This window comes from Sciurus vulgaris (genome assembly GCF_902686455.1).
Source record: "Sciurus vulgaris genome assembly, chromosome: 3".
Classification (NCBI taxonomy): Eukaryota; Metazoa; Chordata; class Mammalia; order Rodentia; family Sciuridae; genus Sciurus; species Sciurus vulgaris.
Window position 1 is genome coordinate 59,879,265 of NC_136463.1, and position 15,833 is coordinate 59,895,097.

Sequence of the window (15,833 nt, forward strand, 5' to 3'; positions counted from 1 at the left end):
ACGACACATTAGTTAGAAACATGGAGATTACAAAAACCCAAATGAAAGAGTTAAAAGTGGTTTTCTCTGGGAAAGGAGGTTTTTTTTTTTTTGTTTTTTTGTTTTTTTGAGGGAAAAAAAGAGAATAGGATCTTGCCATTTTTTACAGAATGCCTCTTTCCATGATGATAACTGTGATAAGAACAAGGTACAGAGCAGTATATTCATTTTGTTTCCATTAGTTTGGGTTCAGAAAACTCCAGTATGTATATATGTATATACAGAATCAAACGTGTATACACGCACACACATCTACATTTGCCATTTTTCCTTACTGATATTCTGCTACTGGAGAGAAATGTGAAACTAGTAATAATAGTTCCTTTAGAAGATACTTGTATGTATCTTCTTGGATGAAGGAGGTCTTGATCAGAGTTCAGCTGGTGTTGATATGAAGAGGTTAAAGAAGCAGGGTGTGGAGGGGACTTAAAGAGAAGTAACATCAAACTGTTAACACAGCTTAGTTTTGAGGCTCTAATAATGAGACCCTCTTTTTTATACAGTTTTTATTTTGGTGACAGTGATAGTTTGCTAATGTAGTTTTATAACAAGCCTGTATTTTATCCTTAACAAATCATTATGGAAACAAAGTGAAAGGTGGTTAAGAAGGTCATAGGAGATGAAGAAGATAGGAAACCAGGGTATTTGGAAGATGATTGGGAAGAATTTGAAAAAAAAAAAAACTAAGGAAGACTGGACTTGGTGGCACACACTTGTAATCCAATTGGCTCAGGAGGCTGAGGCAGGAGGATTGTGAGTTCCAAACCAGACTCAGCAATGGCGAGATGCTGAGCAACTTAGTGAGACCCCGTTTCTAAATAAAATACAAAAATAGAGCTGGGTATGTGGCTCAGTGGTTGAGTGCCCCTGAGTTCAAACCCCAGTATCCCCCAAAAAACTAAGGATGATACACCAGGGGAAAGGAAATCTAAGTCATGGAAATAGCAACAGGATAAGCCAGTGGCAAAGTGGCATGAGCCAACTCACACCTGGTGACAAGATGAACCAAACATTGTGGCTAGCATTGAGGACCAGAGTTTCAGCACTTATCCTGTCTTTATTTATCCCTTTGTGAATAGAACCCTTGGACTGCAGATACTCAGATTTGAATCATTTGTGTTTAGGGAGAAACCCCGTTGCACACAGCTTGCCGGCATGGCCTGGCCAACCTCACAGCGGAGCTCCTGCAGCAAGGTGCCAACCCAAACCTGCAGACAGAAGAGGCTCTGCCTTTGCCAAAGGAGGTCACATCCCCAACCAGCTCCATGGACAGTGTCTATCTGCAGACACCACTGCACATGGCAATTGCCTATAATCATCCAGATGTGGTATCTGTCATCCTAGAGCAGAAAGGTAAGTAGGTGGGAATTCTGCTCATCAGTTTGACTTGCAGGCCTCAGTTTGGGGTAGTTAATTTACAGAGTTGATGTTTCTTCTTTTGGTGAGTTTTATATAGCCAGTTTCTTACCAGAAACATCCTTTCAGGTCAAATTACATCAGCTTACAGTCTGACTCTTGACTATCCTCTTTCTCTATGTGTGCTTTCAGGATGGGACCTGCCCATTTTACCTGGCAGGTTAAGATATAAGAATCTGTGACTCTGCTCTCTCTTGTTTTGGGGGTGGTTTTCTAAGCCATTTTAGTGTAAGTCAAGCAAAGCTTTGCTTGGCATGAGCACTCTCTTTGAGAATTCAGGTTTTCCATGAATTAGTCAACTCTCTCTGTCTCTGAGCCTCCCTGGAGGTGACCCATGAGAGGGCAACCAGAAAAAGGGACCAAGAAAGCCCCTTGCAGGAGGGCTTGCTCAGAAGGTCCTCCTCAGTTTTTCTTTTTCCTGTCCTGAAGTTTGTTTTACTCTTGCCTGGTTCTTCAAAAGTCCAGCACTTTTTTAGCATTGTGCTTCTGAAAGGAAGCAAGATTTTAGGTAGAATGTTCCTTTTTCTTGGTCTTTGAAGGAGTTGAAAGATTGTAGGAATTAAATATGAAGAAAATATTGTCAGGACATTGTTTTAACTCTCTTTTTAGTAATCATGTGTTTCCATAGAAGAGTCAGTTTTTAGGAGTTAGCATTTAAATATTTTTTAAAAATTCATTTCCCCTTGTATTGGTTATAAATATAAGATTTCAGATCTTCCACTCCCCACAAGAAAATAGCAGTGATCACATTATAGCCAGCTAATCAGTTTGAAACTGAACTTTTATTCTTTTGAATGATTTAAATGTGATCTATGGGATGGTGAAATCAAGTGTTCTTTTCCTTTTAAAACAATTTAGCCAATGCTCTTCATGCCACCAACAACTTGCAAATTATTCCGGACTTTAGCCTCAAGGATTCCCGAGACCAGACTGTGCTGGGCCTGGCATTGTGGACTGGTGAGCCTGTACTAGAGGGTATTGATGTCTGTAGATGTACATCAGAAGAGTAGGTGGGTTAATGGGGTGAGGAGGAGTGAGGCTAATCATTTGGTGATAAAGTTACCTCTCTGTTACTGTTAAGCTTATAATGTCCAGTGGAAAACTGCTGCCTTTGAGAAGTTGAGAGGGAATGTTTATTGTAGTAAGAAGCAGATGTGGGAAAAGCTCAACATGCATTAATCAGGACTTGTTTGTTTCCCAGGCATGCACACCATTGCAGCCCAGCTGCTGGGTTCCGGGGCTTCCATCAATGACACCATGTCAGATGGGCAAACTTTGTTGCACATGGCCATACAGCGGCAGGATAGCAAGAGTGCGCTTTTTCTCCTGGAGCATCAGGCAGATATAAATGTCAGGTGGGATGAGACAGAGCTCTCTGCTGTAATATTGAGGTCATATTTAACTGAGATGGTACAAAAGTATAGCCTTGGTCATAGAAAATATTACTTATTAAAGGAAGGGGAACAGCAGTTCTAAAAATGTACAAATGCAAGGTTGTAAACTGAATATAATTTACTGATACAAAGGGAATTGAACTTTGAGCTTGTTGGAGCCTCTGGACCAGTGTACAGTATTGCACAAATCTCATTATAAAGAACAATCCAAAATTGTTTTTTGTTTTGTTTTGTTTGTTTATTTTATACCAGGGATTGAATCCAGGGTCACTTAACAACTGAGTCACATCCCCTTTTTATTTTTTGAGACAGGGTCTCACTGAGTTGCTTGGAGCTTTGCTAAGTTCTGAGGTAACTTTGACCTTCCTGTCCTCCTACCTCAGCCTCCTGAGTCACTGGCATCACTGTTGTGCACCACCACACCCAGTTCAAGATAGGTTCTTAAATAGGAATTTCAGTTATGAAGAACTTCACAAAAAATAAACTATAAATAAGGCTTAAGAGAGAAAAACACACAGACTTAAGTTTTTAGTGTGATTGTTTTTTTCAGAGGAATTTATCTTCATCCTCAATGTCAAGTGACTCTGAATGACTGAGAGTGGGGCGAAGAAGTGTTTTTTTGGTTTTTTTGTTTTGTTTTATTTTGTTTTTGGTACTAGGGATTAAACCTAGGGGCGCTTAGACACTAACTCACATCCCCAACGCTTTTTTATATTTTATTTGGAGACAGATCTCACTAAGTTGTTGAGCTGGCTTTGAACTTGCAATCCTCCTGCCTCAGCCTCCCCAGCTGCTGGGATTACAGGTGTGTGGCACCATGTCTGGTGCAAAGAAGTGTTTTTATCTGGTGGGTGTTTGGAGTAGCAGGTTTTCATTGGCATTTAGTAAGATGCTGTTAGGGCTGGGACGTAACTTAGCAACAGAGCATTTGCCTGACATGTGCAAGACCCTGGGTTTGAATCCCCAGCACCACAAAAAAAAGATATTTTTAAGCCTAGTGTAGTGGCTTACTCCTGTGATCCCAGCATCTCAGGAGGCTGAGGCAGGAGATCTCAAGGTCAAGGTCAGCCTCTGCAAATTTAGTGAAACCCTTTCTCAAAATAAATAAATAAATAAAAATAGAAAGTGCTGGAGATATAACTCAATAGTAAAGCACCACTGGATCAATTCCTAGTACCAAAAAATAAAATAAATTAAATTAAAAAGTTGGTCAGTTATTATCAGGGTATAGTGGTGACATTTTCTACACACACACACACACACACACACACACACATGCACACACACACACACACACATTTTTTTTAAAAAGCAATCAGGATAGATAATACTGACAGATTTAATTTCTCTGAGAAAATCCTAATGACTGTGAATGAAGTGTGTTTAAGGGATATAGTGAAGTTTGGACTCTGGTATGCCCAGGAGGGCACTCTTTACCTTTTGGCTCCAGCTACAAATATTAGTTTTGGTTTTGGTGTGCATGTCCCAGCAGGACTCAGGATGGGGAGACAGCCCTTCAGCTGGCCATCAGAAATCAGCTTCCACTGGTAGTTGATGCCATATGTACCCGAGGAGCTGACATGTCTGTTTCAGATGAGAAAGGGAACCCCCCACTGTGGCTTGCATTGGCAAATAATCTGGAAGACATCGCATCCACTCTGGTGAGACAAGCACAACATTAGTTTCGGCTTAAGGATGGGATATTTTGTGTCAGGAATGGATTTGGTGCCTGCATAGGAATCACAGAAATAAGAGATCTGCCAAGTACTAGCAGATTAAGGCCAAGGACAAACATTTCAAAGTCATATTAAAGATATTTTCAGCATGGTTCTGGCCAACACTTTTGTTTTTAGGCTGACTTGACCATGAAGATCACTGAGAAACTAGAAATTGGAAGGAGATCAATTTGATGTGGGCTCCCCTCATTGTCACCATAATGATGAATTTTCATATCTCAGGTTTGCAAAATCAGCCCCCAAAGTGAAAGTAAACCTTGGCATTTTTTGTTAGTTCTCTGAAGAGCCTGCAGTATGACAGTAAAGCATTTTGCACCTGGGAGATTTACCTATTACTGCTGTGATTTCCTGTTAATTATAGGTATATGTTGCTGGGGGCTTATGAGTATACCTACCTATGTGAGCAGGTACCTGTGTTTTCTATACCTTCTAGTATACAGCTATAAACGTGTTTATATTTCCCAAACTCATCCCACAGGATCTAATGCAAGAACTGGCACAGAGCAGATTTTAATCAGTGTTTGTAAAACTGATGATTAGAACAGATTAATTGTCACTTAATTATCAACCACATCTTATCTGAAAAATGGATTTAATGATTTTAATCCAGCTCAGATTTGGTAATAAAATTTTTCACTTTTGCTTGATGGTGTTTATAAGAAATCTTACATGTTTTTCTGCAGGTTAGACATGGTTGTGATGCCACATGCTGGGGTCCAGGACCTAGTGGGTGCCTCCAGACACTTCTGCACAGAGCTATTGATGAAAATAATGAGTCCACTGCCTGCTTCCTTATTCGCAGGTTTGAGAAACCCAAGTATCTCTTGAATCTTTTTATCCAGCTTCTTATAAACTGACTCTTACGTTAATCTACCTCTAGTCTCGACTAATCTATAGTTAAGACTTGACTTTCATAGTTAATACTGTTAGAGACTTACAGTTCAGTCTTGTCAAGTCAACCAAGGGTCAGGCTCACTTGAGGAGAGAGGCCCACATGCTGGGATTAAAGACTCTAAAAGCTGAGCCAGTATTTGTTTTGAGAGTTGTGTATCTCCTGGGGAACTTGTAACAGTTCTGAAGCCCAGGTTGCCCCAAGACCCATTGCAAAAGAATCTGTGGCAATTGTACCCACACCCTAATATTTGAGGCAGACTGGCAGTAGCAGCTTTTTTGGTGGATTAGGTGAGGCTACTGCCTTCCATTTATCAACTTGCCTGTAGGTGAGGTGGAAGCCTTTCGTTTCTCCCTTTTTCTTTCAGTGGCTGTGATGTGAATAGTCCCAGACAGCCCGGTGCTGATGGAGAAGGAGAGGAAGAAGCCAGGGATGGGCAGACTCCCCTGCATTTGGCAGCCTCGTGGGGACTGGAAGAGACTGTGCAGTGTCTTCTGGAGTTTGGTGCCAATGTAAATGCACAGGTAGGTATTTCTCCTTTATAGGGAAATAGAGGTAACTGCACAGTTAGGGAAATTGCCTTTTATGACAAGAGCCCTTGCAGGTTGTCTGTCGAAGGCTTTTACTGTACCACAGAGTGCTTTGATATTGTTACTAGCATCCAAGGCCAGAAACCCTTGACTTTAGAGGTCCCAGCAGACCAGGTCCAGTCACTCACCCAAAACATCAAGTAGAAAAGGTAATGGCGAAAAGCAGGAAAAAAAAATTTAATCAGTATAATATACTGGGAAGGCTAAGTTAGATTGTTTTTTGTTTGTTTGTTCTAATATTTTTTTATTTGTAGTTGGACATAGTACCTCTATTTTATTTTTATTTTCATGTGGTGCTGAGCATTGAACCGGTGCCTCACACAGCTAGGCGAGCACTCTACCATTGAGCTACAACTCCATCCCCTGTTCTCAGGTTGTTGACAGGACTTTTAGGGTTAAATAGAGGAAGGGTTTGGACAGAGTGTGAAAGGTATGCATAATTAAGCAGTCTTGGTCACACTGTGGTCTGGCTGATCTCAGTCCTGGTTCTGTGAAGTAGGTGGAGAGGTCTTTATGACTTGGGAGCACTTCATACAGACCTGTGATCCTGTGAGTATTGTGTTTAGCAGTTTAGTTCCCATGGGGTGATTGTTCCTGCTGCTTCTGGAAGGTACAGGACAAGGACTAAAGACTTCTAGGTGCCACTCTAGGACTGAAACAGGTTGCCACAAATCTTGCCTCAGTCTTAAAGGGGTATGAGATAGGTTAAGTAAATTTAAAGCTAATAAACTTTGTATTATCAGTTTTTAGATGAACATTCCTTAAATGACTAACATGTCTACATGAAAAGATGAGCAGTGTGACAAAGTTTAATATAAGAGACAGATACAAAATGAAAGCACAGATGCCAGACTTTATCCTGCTTTTACTTAGCCATTGATCATCTGCCAGCCTAAGCAAAGAGTCACTGCTTTTAGCAGAGGCACCCTTTTTAAGTCCCTGTTTAGTATGACTTTCTCTGAGTCATATAACTTATCTAGTAATGATAATGATCCAGGTTAAGGCTTTTCTTCTCTGTGCCTTCGTCCTTACTACAGCAGGAGGAATGTTTGTTTTCTCTATTGTTCCATGCCTTCTTACTCCCCATTAGTTATAGATTTCCACTGAGAGTTGATTTAGTCCCCAGCTGAGTATTGTGTTTAGTATAATGTTCCTTGATGCACTTCAGTATTCTGGGCTATGAAAGTTTATATCTGATACCCTGTAGCCAGATAAGGAGTGGTATATCTTGGAGGTGAGAATAAATGCAAATCTTGTAAAATAAATGTTTGTGTTGGGCTCACTGTTGCCACTGGGTCACTGGAGCATGGTGTTGCTTCCAGTCATTCTTGTGTTTGGCCTTTTTAAAAGCTTATTGCCAGCTGGGTGCAGTGGCACATACCTGTAATTCCAGGGACTCTGGAGGCTGAGATAGGAGGATTGCAAGTTCGAGGCTGTAAGCAACTTAGCAAGACCCTGTCTCAAAAAATAAAAAGGGCTAGGGATGGGGATGTGGCTCAGTGGTAAAACATCCCTGGGTTCAATCCTCAGTGCAAAACAAAAAAACAAAACAACAGAAAAAAAAGCTGATTGCAAACACAGGAAGGTAGTGTTTATTCTCATAACTGATAGTCTATCTCCTTCGCATTTTTCCTTTTATCTTTCAACCGGACATAGAAATATGTGCTTTGTTCTCATAGGATGCAGAAGGCAGAACACCTGTCCATGTGGCCATCAGCAACCAACACAGTGTCATCATTCAGTTGTTGATTTCTCACCCTGATATCCACTTGAATGTACGAGACAGGCAAGGGCTGACCCCATTTGCCTGTGCCATGACTTACAAGAACAATAAGGCAGCTGAGGCAATTCTAAAACGAGAGTCTGGAGCTGCTGAACAGGTGAGTAACTGACACCCCCATTTTTATCAACAGAACCTCTTATAAGAAGACAAAACAAATGTCACCCACTTAACAGGGCTCCTCTATATAAAGACATTTGTTTTGTAATTATCCTTTGCTTTTTGAAAACTTCACCATTCAGATGTCCTATGAGTGCTAGTTGAGATGTGATATGATCATTCTGCCCTGTATGTTGGTCATGATGTACTCTCAGGTGGAAGTGGGAGCTTGCTGGGCCTGGTGAAGGGAATTCTGTGGCATGTACCACCAACTTCATTCTCTGCTTTTGCTTCTGTGTTAACTGCTTTAGTGATGAATGTCTTAAAAGGATTTGTTTTTCCTTGCACAGGGTCCATGCTAATCTCTGTATTGCTCCCATTTTAGCATATATGCTGCCAAAGTGAGCACCAAAAGGATTTAAATTGAACTTGAGGAACTTGTGTTTTGATGTTCTAAGTGTTTTTAGAAGAGTTAAATTGTTACTCAGCTTAGCTGGCTTAGTTGTCCTTGTCTTTGTGGTTCTTTATCAGCTGCTAAATCTTGATGGTGACTTGTTGACCTACAAAGAGTGGATGGGAAATGACAGTAAACATGGATCTGAGACAGGAGCTACAATGGGTTTGTTAGTCAGTCCCACTGAAACCCTACTCTCCAGCCAGCTTGTAGAATACTACCAAGATTTATAAATTGCCATTTATGAAGGTGAAATGGAGATGTGGGACCTGAATGAAATACAATCCTAGATTATTGCTTGGTATTTCAGGCTTCCATACATCACCTTTCTTCAGCATTTTCGTAAGTGTGACTGCATTGCTAGGTGTTAACCTCACATTCACTCAGATAGTGTAAAATGTTCATGAGCAGAGAAAGTCATCTCACATTTCCTCTCCATCTAGTATGGAACTGGTACTGTTTGTCCACGTCCTTTGCAGATACGTTGCTTGTTACACCAGCACATGCTGTGGACATTTGTGTGTGAGGTAATGTATGTGTGGAGCATGTGGTGTCTTCCTCACTTCCACCTGAGCACTCATACTAATGACAATTCCTGTAACTGTAGTGTATGGTGTGGTTTGATTTCAGTGAACTGTCTGCTTTACATTAGTGGGTCAAAGTCCATGACATTATATTGGCTCCTTCTGCCATTGTGTATTAACCTACAGAAACTTGCCCCAAATCTCCAAAGCCTTTGTTTGACTCTTTAGAGGTTAAGCTGGGACTGGGGATGGGGTTCAGTAGTAGCACGCATGAAGCCCTGGGTTCCATCTTCAGTACCACACACACACACACACACACAAAATTAAGGGTCAAGCTGGCATTCTATCTGTGGTGTTAGGACTCGGTGTTTGACTTTGCAAAGTGAATAGACTCCCAGAATTGGTTTCCACCTTTGTCTCAGAGTATCCCAATATTTTGGTGACTTCCTTTCTCTTTCCTTCAGTTTGTCTCTTTCTTAGCTTTCCATGCCTCATTTCTGCTGCAGGAGGATGCCAGGCAGCTTGGATCAATGCAGTGGCTCCCTTCCCCTGACCACTTGAGAGTGACCATGCACATGTGGTTATGTGCACAGATGCATAAAATGGGTCTGTCGTGGGGCACCGGGCTGGAGGTGGCATTTAGTATTGGTTTTTGGAAGGGAACTTCTGAAAATGAGGGAAGAACTACATCATGACTCTCCAGTATTAGCACAGTGTGTAGAAGCTCAGGAGGCACTCTTAAAAGGGAGTATACTAATATTTTGGTTCCTACTTATTGCCTTAGGTGGATAACAAGGGCCGAAATTTTCTTCACGTGGCAGTTCAGAACTCTGATATTGAAAGTGTCCTGTTCTTGATCAGTGTCCAGGCTAATGTGAATTCCAGAGTCCAGGATGCTTCCAAGTTGACTCCTTTGCATCTTGCTGTCCAAGCAGGCTCAGAGATTATTGTCCGCAATTTGGTAAGTTACACAGAAACATTGTTGCATGTTTCCATTCCCCTGGGTCTCTTCTCTGGTTTTCCTGCCCCCAAACCCACCTACTAGGCACCTTCTCTAAAAGCTCTCTCAACTCAAACACATATCAAGTTGCAAAGATTTTCTAAAAAGTGTTTTTCAAAAACAAAAACATCCCAGATGGGACACATTGGAATGGGGCCTTGAGTGCCAGTAGGATTTGGATAGCTGAGACAGGGTGAGAGAGGAAAGGGAGTAGACGTCATTTCTATTATCTGCCTGCTGTCAGGCCCTTATCTGGGACTTTGAAAGAGCTGTCTTGCTTAGCACTAGTGACCATGGATATCCCTCTATGATATGTCCTATCTGGAGTGTCCCATATCCACTTGTGATTGATCTTGTCTATGAGTGATTTGATTGGGTCCCAAGAGTTCTGGGGATGCTAGTCCAGTTGAAGAATAAGAGCCGCTCACCAGTGTCTAGATTCTGCCAGAGGTAAATGCTTGTACCCACAGATAGAGGAACCTGGGGGAGTAGTAGCAGACCCTGGAAGAGGCAAACTGGGCTGTACCTGCAAACTACAGAGTATTTTGTGTAATACTCTGTATTTTGTGTAATTTTGTGTAAAAGCAACTGCCTTTGTAACTTTGTCAGAAAGTAGATGGTGATGAGTGAATTTCAAATACTAAATGAACAGGCAGGATATTATTTAAAGGTCCTTTCTGCCTTTGATTCTGTAATTTGTACTCTTTTAAAAAAATAGTATGAGCTGGGTATGGTGGTGCATGCCTGTAATCTCAGAGGTTTGGGAGGCTGAGGCAGGAGGATTAAGCGAGCCTCAGCAACTTAGTGAAGCTCTAAGCCACTCAGTAAGACCCTGTCTCTAAATAAAACACAAAAAAGGATTGGGGATATGGCTCAGTGGTTGAGCGCCTCTGGGTTCAATCCCTGGTACTTAAAAAAAAAAAGAATGAAAATGATACATGATCATCATGGAATATAACGGTATAAAACAGTATCTCCCTTTCACTCCCAGCTCTCCTCAGAGTTTGTTGTATAGTCATTTATAGCTGAACAGGGTTATGTTCTAAGAATACTATCTATAGGTGTTTTTGTCATTGTACCAGCTTCATTGAGTGTGCTTACAGCTGGGGGTGGTGGCACATGCCTTTAAAAAGCCCAGTGACTCAGCAGCTGTGGCAGGAGGATCACAAGTTTGAGACCAGCCTGGGCAACTTAGTGAGACCCTATCTCAAAATAAAAAATAAAAAGGACTGAGGGGATAGCTCAGTGGTAAAGCACTCCTGGGTTCAATCCCTAGTACAAAAAGAGAAATGAAAAAAAGGGTATGCTTACACAAAGATGGCTGCCATGTCACTAAGCAATAGAATCTTACCATCTTCATATATGTGTTCCATTGTTGAACAAAGTGTCATTTCAGCACATGGCTATGCTTTTGAACACATTCAAAGTATATCTTTATCTGTGTGCACGTGCATGCCTGTGTATGTACATATCTGTCTCCAAATGAAACCAAGCTATCTTCTAACTTGCCTTTGTTTTTTTTGTTTTTTTTTGTTTTTTTTGTTTTTTTTTTAATCGTTGTTGTTTTGGTTTGGTTTGGTTTTTTAGCACAAAACCCATTTTTATTTATTTACTTTTTATTAATTTAAATCCTTGAAGGGTACAGCATCACATGAGTTCTGGGCCTGGTATCCTTAGCTGGAAGATTTCTTTAGGATTTGGCACAAACTCTTACTGTTTCCATGGGCCCAAGTTACCTTTTCCCAGATTGTGCTGGTTTCATTCAGTTTGCTATCAGGAGTCATTGTGTATTTCATTGCTTTTTTTTTTCCCCACATTTTTTATTGGTGCATTACAATTGTATATAGTGGTATTCATTGCTTTTTATACATAAGCACAACTCTTGCCCATAGAGTAGAATTTAGTTTCATCCCAAGTATAAACATCTTAATTTTAAGAACAGGAGGCTACTTTTGGTTCCAGAGACTCCACATATGCCTACAAAAATGGCCTTGCACCATAATCTTCCAAACACACTTGCTTTTAGAAGTCCTGTTCCCAGTAGGTCTCCACAGGCTCCAAGATGGCAGAAAGAGCTGCCTTTTAAAATTTTAATTTACTATGTGGTTTTCATCTTTCTTTGTTAATTCATATATATTTAGCATAATAATGGCCACCTTACTTTATTATTTGTATATTTGAATTTTTATAGCCAGTCCCTTTTTGCTGTCAATTTTTACTGTTATAAGCAGTGGATAACCTTATGTAGTAGCATGAGTATCGCTTCAGCCTTTTACAGTTTTTATATACCAGAGTCCTAAAATAGAACTTCTTTTCCCCAGGGAATAGCTGCAGAACATTTTGATAGCTAACTGCTCATTTTCTATGGGTACAGGTTTTACTCGGTTTCCTCACCAGGACTGTCTGAGGCCCTGGTGCACCCAGCTTTGCCAGCAGGGTGAACCATTGGTCTCAGTGGATATCGGAAGAGAGAGAGGCAGGCCTGGCCCCCATAAGTGGAAATGTGATTGTGACAGACAGGCAGGCCACTCCAATAATCAACTTCAATAGCTTCTTGCAGGAGCCAAGGTGAATGAATTAACAAAGCACCGCCAAACTGCCCTCCATCTTGCTGCTCAGCAGGACCTACCCACCATCTGCTCAGTCCTCCTAGAGAATGGAGTGGACTTTGCTGCTGTGGATGAGAATGGAAATAATGGTAATTCCTAGCCATTGCTTTATGTACAATTTTACATGCCTTAAGCAATCCCTCTATTTTGGGAGTGGAGGTATGCTGTACCCTTGGGTCTACTCCCCATCAGGGAGGTTGGCTTGTATAGGTACAGAGTTCTGATAGGAAAGCTCTGGACAGGGTATCCATCCTGCCACTGATGAGGCCTTGGACAGCCTCCCAATCTGATTGGTAACCCTGAAGCCTAAAATGGCTTTTTCTGAAACTATGAAGTCTCACCTTTGAGACTTACAAAACAGAAATAAAGACACGAGGTTGCATTTATGACTTATTCTTGTGGGTAGCAATAGGGGAAAGGATGGCTTTGTACTTGGAGTTGGTCACTATTCTGGCTGAGTCTCATTTAGAGGGGGTTTGTGAGGGTGGGGAGGAGCTGAGACTTTTTCTGCATGTGCTCTGGGCTTGCACAGTAAGAGGATTTACTCCCCAGCTCTTCATCTTGCCGTCATGCATGGTCGGCTCAACAACATCCGGGTTCTCCTGACAGAGTGCACAGTAGATGCCGAAGCCTTTAATCTGAGGTGAGTGTGTCTGGTCCAGAGCAGAGACCTGGGCTCCGCATCACCTGGCATATTCCTCAGAACTAGTGGTTGCTGGTGCCTCCCTTGATGCACACTGCCACACTTGCCACTGGGGCACTTGATTAGCACCACATAAAAATAAATAAATAAATAAATAAGATCAAGGTATTGTGTCCATCTAGAACATTAAAAAAAAAAAAAAAAAAACAACTATTTAGAAAATCTTTTTTGACCTGTTAAGTGTCCCTTAGATTTATCTAGCACCACAGAACTCAGGAAATTCCTTATCTTTTGATGTGTGATGCCCATGGTAGATACATCTAACTTTTCCAATTTGTTTTATTAGAGGCCAGTCACCACTGCACATTTTGGGACAATATGGCAAAGAGAATGCAGCAGCCATCTTTGATCTCTTCTTAGAGTGTATGCCTGAGTATCCTTTAGATAAACCAGATGCAGAAGGAAACACAGGTATGTAATGAAGTGTGTATATGACCTGTCTCATTTGTGCACCTTGCTTCTTGGATAAACAAGAGCCCAGGCTCATAGGTCATTCCTTATCTAAGGGCATTTAGCTCAGTGCATTTCATTTAGACATTCTCAAAATCTGTGAAAGATCCCTGTCATGGAATTTGGAGTGTCTAACATCTGAAGTGCATCTAGTGATCTGGAAGCATACCTATGTCAAAATAGGCTTGCCCATCTGTTTTTATTACCCTTGTCTACTTTTTGTACAGTTAACCAGGGCCTTTCCCAAGTAGTCACCATGTTCATTTATTTAGCTTTTCATGAGGTACTTTTGCATATGGGTTCATATTGAACACTCAAAACAACCAACCCCATGAGGTAAGCAGTTCACATAGTTGTGTTTCCATTTTTCAGGTAAGGAAATAGGGCTCAAAAAGACATGATGATGATCAGTCTCTTTCCCCCTAGTGGATGCTCTCTAAACACCTTTGTTTTGCTGCATTCCCATTCATTCACATCTACCCTGACACCAGGCAGTCTCCATGGCCTTCACAGAAAAACAGTCACCACTGGGTACTCTGAACGTTAGCAGAGAATCCAGTATTTTGTCACTAGTTCTTATTGGCCTTGATACATGAACATGTTTTTTGAGTTGTCAGTGATGGCCCTGAGCTTCAAAGGAGTTAGCTCCTTGGAGTGAGCTGCTGGACCCAGCATATGTTCAGGGAGCATCATTGCCCTGGAGCAGGACCACAGGCAGTAGGGAAGGGCTTCATGTCCAGGCTTCCAGTTTACAGGTTTCACATGCCTAGCTCTATCATATTTTAGCAGAATGACTGAGTAAATTTGCTAATCTCTCTGTGCCTGTTTCCTTATTTGATAATGGGAACAATAACTCTCCTCTTCCTGCATCATTTTGAGAGTCAAGAATATAAATAAAGCATCTGGTAAAGGTAAGCACAGGGAGCTGTGGTTAGCTGAAATTGTTCTTGGAGAAGGCCAGTAGAAGAGTTAGGCCAGGGCCTGAATTTCATATTCCCTGTAGCCTGTACTTTCATATAGGAGAGAGTCCATTAGGTGAAAGAACTTTCTGGAACATATTCCCTATACCGATTTACTTTTTTGACACCATATATATACAAGTCATAGGTCTTCAGATTTTATTACATTTTGTGAAAAGAGCTTTGTCCTTCGTGGTACATGCCAGAGGAAGGCATCTGAGACAACAATGTTTTTCCTTCAGCATCGGATCCTTACCTCAGTTCTCTCATAGCCAAAGCTCTGGAACTGTAGCTACTCTAAAATCCCTTGACTTGTGGCTGGATCTTTTATTGGAGGTCTCACTGGAGCCTTACATCCTCTGTGTGTCTTTGAGGACTTTCCTAACCAATGTCCTACCCTCATCTATCCTCTACCTAATCTTGGTCAATCCCTGGCTGGGGCCAGATGGGATGTAACCTTACCTGTGGTTTTATTTTCCAGTGCTGCTCTTAGCATACATGAAAGGGAATGCCAACTTGTGCCGTGCCATCGTCCGATCTGGGGCTCGTCTTGGGGTGAATAATAACCAAGGTGTCAATATTTTCAACTACCAGGTTGCCACCAAGCAACTTCTGTTTAGACTATTAGGTGAGTGCCTCTTTTGTGCTTTTTTAGTGCTTTAGTGATTTTCTAGCTTATTGTTGATCTTTTTTGCTTTCTTCCGAGGGGCTGGGGATTCGAACCCAGGCCTGTGCACACGCTCAGCAAGTGCTCTGCAGGCTGAGCTATTCGCCCGGTGTATTGATGATCTTTAAATCTCATAATGTCTTACCATAAGAACTGAATATACAGTTTCCTTGTATCATATAGGACTGTTTCTGTGAATGGGTAAAGGAACTTTGAATAATGTTGGAGAAGGTCATTGTTAGCAGTCTCTTTTTAGAGTGATATGCAGTTTCCAACTTCCCTGAACCTTCCAGAAATGCATAAGCACTAGGCAGATCACCCTAACATGTCTCCTGGCTGCTTGTCTGTACACCTGCCCTCCTTTGGCTGAGTCAGTCTCTACAGCCTTTAATATAGCCTTGCTTCATCCCTCACTGATGCTTCCTTTTCTGGTTCCTTTTGTGGAGGAGTGCTTCATTCTTGATTTCTTACTTGCAAGTTTTTACTCCTTCCTGCTGAGGTGATAGCAAGAACCAGAATGC

The 15,833-nt window shown here is 41.5% G+C and overlaps 1 protein-coding gene across 4 annotated transcripts in view; it reads left to right on the forward strand.

Annotated features, from left to right (window-relative positions):
• ANKFY1 (ankyrin repeat and FYVE domain containing 1) overlaps positions 1–15,833 on the forward strand; it is a 90,909-nt gene that overhangs the window by 68,038 nt on the left and 7,038 nt on the right. For all 4 annotated transcript variants that reach the window (XR_013762385.1, XM_079130778.1, XM_079130780.1 and 1 more), the window contains 12 exons: positions 1,164–1,392; positions 2,314–2,412; positions 2,657–2,810; positions 4,342–4,510; positions 5,269–5,387; positions 5,845–6,001; positions 7,747–7,947; positions 9,709–9,885; positions 12,475–12,622; positions 13,086–13,176; positions 13,523–13,647; positions 15,127–15,273. Coding sequence is in view for 3 of the 4 variants with exons in the window: in XM_079130778.1 (XP_078986904.1) it covers positions 1,164–1,392; positions 2,314–2,412; positions 2,657–2,810; positions 4,342–4,510; positions 5,269–5,387; positions 5,845–6,001; positions 7,747–7,947; positions 9,709–9,885; positions 12,475–12,622; positions 13,086–13,176; positions 13,523–13,647; positions 15,127–15,273 (1,816 nt within the window). In the remaining variant the exon portion in view is untranslated. The remainder of the gene's footprint in view (positions 1–1,163; positions 1,393–2,313; positions 2,413–2,656; positions 2,811–4,341; positions 4,511–5,268; positions 5,388–5,844; positions 6,002–7,746; positions 7,948–9,708; positions 9,886–12,474; positions 12,623–13,085; positions 13,177–13,522; positions 13,648–15,126; positions 15,274–15,833) is intronic.